Source organism: Vicia villosa, linkage group LG1 (genome assembly GCF_029867415.1).
Source record: "Vicia villosa cultivar HV-30 ecotype Madison, WI linkage group LG1, Vvil1.0, whole genome shotgun sequence".
Lineage (NCBI taxonomy): Eukaryota > Viridiplantae > Streptophyta > Magnoliopsida > Fabales > Fabaceae > Vicia > Vicia villosa.
Window position 1 is genome coordinate 195503128 of NC_081180.1, and position 6992 is coordinate 195510119.

The window sequence follows — 6992 nt, forward strand, 5'->3', positions numbered from 1 at the left end:
CGGAGATGTTATTGGCTACCGCCTCTAACTGATTCACAGATATTTCATGCGGGACGTAAGCGCCATTCAGGATTCTCAAGAGAGCATCCCTATGACCTTCTGAACACATCAACAGTTGCAAGATGGAAATCTTTGACTGGGTCTGACCCAACTGCTCAACAACCTTGTAATCAGACTTCCTGATGATTCTCAATAATTCTTCCACATCCTAGGAAGACACAGCACTATCAGGTGCCCCATTTTGGGTCGGAAAATTCTGGACATCAGTCACTACTTGTTTTCCTTTGGCCTTAGCCAAAGCATCTGCATTGTTTTGAACAAGTTGAGGAGAGGACACCCTACCACTGCGAGTGATCCTACCAGTACCGGTGAAATTATCATTGTTTGCAACTGAGGCCTCAACAAGCTTCTCTTTAGATGGCTCGCCTTCCTCCTTCGTGCCATAATAATATACGTCTGAACCATAATGCCAAGGGATGGCCTTCTCACTCTCATATGGAATAGGCCCTGGCACAGTAATCATCAACGCTGCTGGTTGTTCCTCATATGGGATACTGACAGGTATCTGAATAGGCACTTGGATACATATTGGAACAACTGGACCATAAGGAATTGAGATCACAGACACCTCACCATCCTTACTCTTCACACCTCTCAACCTTCGATAGAACTGAAGAGGACCCTCATCAATCAGCTTTTGTACCATTCTTTTCAAATCATTACAACCTTCGGGTTGACTTTTGCAATTCTCACAATCAACTTCACAGCCTGGGAAGATACCGCTATTAATCAGATGTTGCTTCACAGATACCAGAGGAAAAGTCAAACAGCTCACATCAGATACAACACTTATCTCTTCACTCTCAATGGCATTCACACCCGAACCTCCGTGAGCAGGCATCGGATTATTGACAACATTGGGTGTAGAAGTGAATTGAATTATCTTTTGATCCAACAAGTCCTGGACTTTGTTCTTCAACGCGATACACCTCTCGGTATCATGCCCAGCGGCACCTGAATGGAAAGCACATCGTGCGTTCGCATTGTAATTCGGAGATTGTGTGTCCGGAGCATTTGGAGCATCTCTCAAAGTAATCTTCTCAATTTTGAGCAAATGTTGCAACACTTGAGCATAAGTCATAAGAATTGGATCAATCTTTCTGTGAGGTCTAGTCCTGGGAGGATAGCGATCATTATTGGAACGCTGTCCTTGCTGTTGTTGTTGTTGTGATACTTGGATCATGACAGCATTAACCTGTGAATTGCTTCTCCCTGAACCCCTTCTTCCATATATGGCATCCGCATTCCCTTCTTTCCTTCTGGCATAACCCTCAGCTTGCTTCTTACCACCGGCAGAATTAGAAGAAGCTCCCAACTGAATTTTCCCCATCTTTAGACCCATCTTAACTCGTTCACCATATCTCACCATTTCAAAAAAGTTAGTTGAAGCACTACAAGCCAAATAATAGTGTCCAGACAAAGTACTGGTGAACATGTCAATCATCTCACGTTCAGTCATCGGTGGCTGAACTCTTGCGGCTAACTCACGCCATTTCTGAGCGTACTCTTTGAAAGATTCTTTAGACCCCTGAACCAAACTCTGCAACTGGGTCCTGTTAGGTGCCATATCAATATTGTACTGATAGTGCTTAATGAAAGCCTCCACAAGATCTCTCCAAGAATGGATATGGGTGCGTTCAAGTTGAACATACCACTCCAAGGAAGCTCCAGCCAAGCTATCCTGGAAGAAATGCATTAGAAAACCCTCATCCTCTGAATAAACTGACATCTTACGATAATAAGCCTTGACATGAGTCATAGGACAAGTCGCTCCATTGTATTTGTCAAAAGATGGAACTTTGAATTTCGGTGGGATCCTCACACCAGGAACCAACCCCAAGTCATTGATATCCATGCCTAACACCCCTTTGCCTTCAACAGCCCTGAGACGTTCTTCAATCAGACGATACCTCTCAACTTCATCATGTGCACCCTCAGCACTATGCCTTGATACCTGGTCAAAATTCTCAACATTGAAATCCAAATTACTACGGTTCTGATGATCTCTCCTTCCCAACAGACGAGACGGAGGTGGAGGTGGAAACCCGTGATGCTGATTGAAAGGATTATAGTGCCCTCCCACGTGATCAAACTCATTCGGATCATGATGATCGTCAATTCTACCAGACACATCATCAAACAGCCCTGGATGTCCTCCATTCTCATTCCTTCTAGAGTTCTCGACAAGAACTCGCAAGTCATCCTGCCCCTTGGTCACATTAATCAATGCTTCCATAAACTGCGCCATCTGCGCATTCATCTGCTCTGTCAGTTGAGCTCTCATCTCTGCCATTTGTTCCTGAATCTATTCCATCTGCCTTCTCTGATTACTCCTAGTCGGATACGGGTGATTAGCCGTCTTAGAACTCCTTCTGATAACAAAACAGTGAGACATAAGATATAAGACCTGCAAAACCTGCAAATACATGACATGTATGATATATGAATGATATGCATGAAATGTTTGTCAATTTTCAGGTATCCAAGAGCTCATCCCACTTTCAGATAGGACATAGAAGCCCTGATACCGAATATATTTGAATAACAATCCGCACACGAGAATAATTCAGCAAACTGAGCATACTTCATTCAAACATAACTGAGAATTTGAGTTCATACAAATAAAACACATAACCGTGTCACAATGTGCTCATAAGGCATACAAAAGAGATTCAGAACATCAAAATGCGACCCCATCCAACAATCCTGGACATGGGCGACCAATATCAAGCATAAGCATCAAATCCACCATCATGGATCAAACAAATCTACCCCACAGTGATACTAGGATCGCCTGGCAACAGAATGAACTTCTCCATCTCCTCTCCGTTGGGCTCGGAGTCTTCTTAGTTCTTCTTCAAGTCGAGCGGTCTTAGCTTTCTCTTCTGCTAGTTGTTTATCTAAATCCCGCTTCTGCCTCTTGAGACTACTCTCTGATCTCTGTAACTGTAGACACTCTTGCTGCTTGTGGTGCAAATCTTCCTCTAGCAACTCATAGGGACGCCTCCGGGTACTGGCTTGACTTGAACTTGCGCCCTCGACTTGCTTGAGCTGGTGCATCAACCTCATCTTTGCATCTCTCTCTTCAAAGAACTTCAAATTGGTCTCTTGCTCTCTTTCATGCAACCTGTAGTTGGTAACCAAAGAATCTTTGTAAAGTTCTGTTGGCACAAATTCGGATAGAATCAAAGGAGGTTGCTTTTGAAGTGGTGCCACCCTGTCATATGGCAGCAACAAGTTTCCGACCCGTTTTATAATCCATTCAACATACGGTGTCAAAGCAAGTGATTCCTTCTTCCCTAAATGGGCTCCATTATGCTTACGGATCTTCTTCCAAGCCACAATTATCTCTTTCAACTTTTCTGGATCCGACCCCTTCTCAAAATAGACTGTCTCCGCTATCAAGTGGTCCGCCGGCTTGTCTTTCAACGTATACCCCAACTGACGCAAGGATACCACGGGATTGTAATTGATGCAACCTCTAGTACCAACCAAAGGAACATTATCGAACTTACCACACCCAACAATCACTTCAGAAACGTTAATTCGATACTTTTGCCACTGAATATCATAAGAAGTAAGTGACATAATCCTGTGTGTCCACTTGAGTGTATCCCTTGTCTTCACAAAAGGTACTTTGCTGGGCAACAAAGAGAGGAACCAGATGAACAACAACTGAAGGCAACAAGTGATGGCACCACCACGTTTCTCATATCGGGAATGAACGGCATAATAAGTATCGGCCAACAATGTAGGAACAGGATTCTTTCCCATGAAGATGTGTACTGCGGCCGAGTCTACAAAATTGGGAACATTTGGGAACATCACAATCCCGTAGATGGCTACAGCAAGCAATGCATTGTACGCGTTCCAATTCTTTTTCTCAAATTCCTCTTTAGCTTTTCTCACCAAGAACTTCAAAGAGAACCCCGAGACACCTCCATTCGACTTCCAATTATCAGATACTTCTTTTATGCTCAAATAAAGAGCAGCAGCGATCGACTTGAAATTCACCTCTTTTGGAACGTCGATGAATGGCACTTCGTCTTTTACCTTGAGATTAAGAATGATAGAGTACTCTTCCAATGTCGGAGCCAATTGGTAATCCTGGAACGTGAAACACCTCATTTCAGGATCATAGAATTGCATCAAAGTTTGCAAGGCAGGTGTCTCAACCACGGTTTCCAACAAAGTCAAGATATTCCCATAATTATCCGTGAAACTCTTCAGGCAGAAAGCGGTCATTAACGAACTCAAATCCTCTAAGGCGGTCAACGGCTCTCGGAAAAAGCTGTAGGTGTGCGTATGTCTCTTTGCTTCCTTGACAGTATCAATGGGAGTGTCCATCTTCAACTTGAATGAACTCCTGAATGTCCATGAAAATATGACATGCAAATGCTTGTTATACATATATATTTTTTTTTTGCGTTTCTTTTGGAAATAAAATATGCTATGATGCAAAATGGTGGGGCTTGTTGCCGCCCACCAGGCATTCTGGACTGTCGGTAGCACACATAATACAAAGCCAAAGGTTCGGCCTCAAATGGTATACCACACGGAGCACGGAATATCAATCCACGGAACCAAAGCCCATAGTCAATAACACACCGGAATGGAACACAGACTACCACTCGAACAAGAACCATAGTACCCCACGAACAGGAACCAATAGTACACTCGAACAAGAACAACGGTAATCCACGAACAAGAACAGCGGTAACCCACGAACGAGAACAGCGGTCACCAACAATGTACCTGTTAATATGATCATTGATTCCCGCCCCACTCACGGGTAAAATCTAGGCCAAGGTAAGGTCATGAAACGCAGTATACGGTCCGCCCGAAGGTAAGCATCATCACAGCGCGTAAGCGGGTGACAATAATACCTCCGTTTGAAACCACTACTCTGCTCATGGTCACATAATCCATCCCGAGACGTACACCTCGAGACAAACCATGCTCCCACTCTATCCTAGGGTTCCTATGGTTCACACATAGCCTGGGTATTGGGCCTTTTACCTCTTGAAACACCCACCCAACAGACAAAGATCCAGACAGTCCAGAATATGATGCAGAAAAGTAAAAGCGCACATAGAATGCAATGCAAACAGGCAAATATGCAAAGCAGTAAAAACACCCAAAGATAAACACACAAGCGCTAGGATCGACTCGCTGAGTCCGGACCAGCAACAGGTCGAGACGTCCCCAGCAGAGTCGCCAGCTGTCGCTACCGCGAAAATTAACAGAGTCGCCACTAACATATTTATCCTGAAAAGGAAGGGAATGCCAGCAAACCACAAAACAAAACAACGGTCTCACGACCAGAGAAAAAGGGTAAAGGAGTCGGTTACGCGAGGGGAAGGTGTTAGCACCCCACGCGCCCATCGTACTCGATGGTATCCACGCTTATGTCTAAACCTATGGGTGTGTAAGCAAAATGCGCTAATCTGGACTAAATGAATGCATAATGTAGGGAAAAGAAAGAGTTATACTCGCACGGGCCCTACCCCGCTGCCTACGTATCCTTTTTAAGGAATCAGAGAAACCGTAGCTCGGCTAACTAATTTTTGTTTGTTTTGTGTTTTTTAGGTGAACGAGTTACATTCACACTCCGCTGCTCGACCTTTGGAGGCTTACGCTTGGGAATGGAGCGGAAATAACAAGTTCTTAAGAAAAGAAAATCAAAGAGTGTGGTTTGTGTTTTAAGAGATGCATGAGGAAGACCTAAACTAAAGGGGAAAGCTTGCTACCTAATGTTATCATACAAAGGGTACAAGTCTAAACTAAGCTAGCAACCTACGAGGGAAAAGGGGAAGCACACAATAATATCATACAAACGAGCATCCGCTCGTAAAGCAAGCAAACCAACGGTACTGACCGAGTGGTAGAAAATCGGTCCCGCCATAGCCAAGGGGAGCAGCTCAACCCAAGTCAACCAAGCATTAGACCTCGTGAAAATGATCGGGCCATAGACAAGAGGGCGGACCCCTCTCAGCAACCAAGCCGTCACGGATCGTAAAGGAAAACGATGCGTGCGTACACCGAGCATCAACGTCGAGCGACGCGAGCTATAGGAAAGGCGGGGGTCCGATTGCATGAACCCTTTCCCTGACATGCTCGATAACAAGATCTTTTGCACGTTCGGAAGCAAGCAACGCGAGGCGTGCGCCTACCAAACAGACTCGATGAGACTAGGCGGGGGTTGATTACGAACCCTTGACCGCATGCCTTCAATGAGGACTTAACGGAGTGCCATATAGGACTTATTACACCGTGACTCCCTGCCGCAAAGCACAAATATAAACATTCCAACAAAAACAGAGCCTCTTTCGAGGACTTGGCCAGATGCATGTCTAAGTCCTACTTCTCATGTTATAGGATGATGCGAGAAAGCGATAAAGTGCGAGAGAAATAAAATGAAACGGGATCAATACCAAACGGATGATGATCCGTAAACTAAAGCGAAGCAAAGCGAAGAAAGTAGAATCCCGCAAGCGAGCTAGCAAAGCAAAAGCAAATAGTCAGCACACCGATTAGCCATAAAGCGCACAAACGTCGACTCACATGTCGAGCATGATCACGATACACCTGCAAGAGGAACAAGCAACCCAAACAAGCAGATATAAAGTAAAAGGATCGCGTCTCCAAGTCGAGAACACGATACAAGTGATATAGAATCGTATCCCGCAAGTGAAGCGGAACACTCGAGTGATAGGCGTCGATCGGTAACCATCCAAAAGCCTTGCATACTAGCACACAAGTTAGAGATAACAAACATTGCAATCGGAATTGCGTTATTGCATTATAAGCTAGAAGAAAATGAACATTTAACGCACACATAAAAAGGACAACAAATGTCAAGAGGAGACCACACATGAATAACCTACAATCAATCAATATCAATCATCTCATGAGATAGTACTTTTCACAAG

The 6992-nt window shown here is 44.4% G+C and overlaps 2 protein-coding genes across 2 annotated transcripts; both read right to left on the bottom strand.

Moving 5' to 3' along the window:
- Window positions 1–208: 208 nt before the first annotated feature.
- Window positions 209–2308, bottom strand: LOC131662166 (uncharacterized). The gene is made up of 3 exons (XM_058931877.1): window positions 2144–2308; window positions 1925–2014; window positions 209–1741 (listed from the first exon to the last, which is right to left on the bottom strand). The coding sequence occupies exons 1-3, from the start codon at window positions 2306–2308 to the stop codon at window positions 209–211; spliced, it is 1788 nt and encodes a 595-aa protein (XP_058787860.1).
- A 536-nt stretch (window positions 2309–2844) lies between these two features.
- Window positions 2845–4407, bottom strand: LOC131662175 (uncharacterized). The gene has a single exon (XM_058931888.1). The coding sequence runs from the start codon at window positions 4405–4407 to the stop codon at window positions 2845–2847; it is 1563 nt and encodes a 520-aa protein (XP_058787871.1).
- Between the last annotated feature and the right edge of the window lie 2585 nt (window positions 4408–6992).

Bases quoted from the DNA above. Each gene is read 5' to 3' on its own strand.
- LOC131662166 (XM_058931877.1), bottom strand. From the start codon at position 2,308: ATGGCGCAGTTTATGGAAGCATTGATTAATGTGACCAAGGGGCAGGAT. The intron at 2,015-2,143 runs GTGGGAGGGCAC...AATTTTGACCAG, and splicing joins ATCCGAATGAGTTTGATCAC to GTATCAAGGCATAGTGCTGA. The intron at 1,742-1,924 runs GTGTTAGGCATG...CATTTCTTCCAG, and splicing joins GGGCTGTTGAAGGCAAAGGG to GATAGCTTGGCTGGAGCTTC.
- LOC131662175 (XM_058931888.1), bottom strand. From the start codon at position 4,407: ATGGACACTCCCATTGATACTGTCAAGGAAGCAAAGAGACATACGCAC.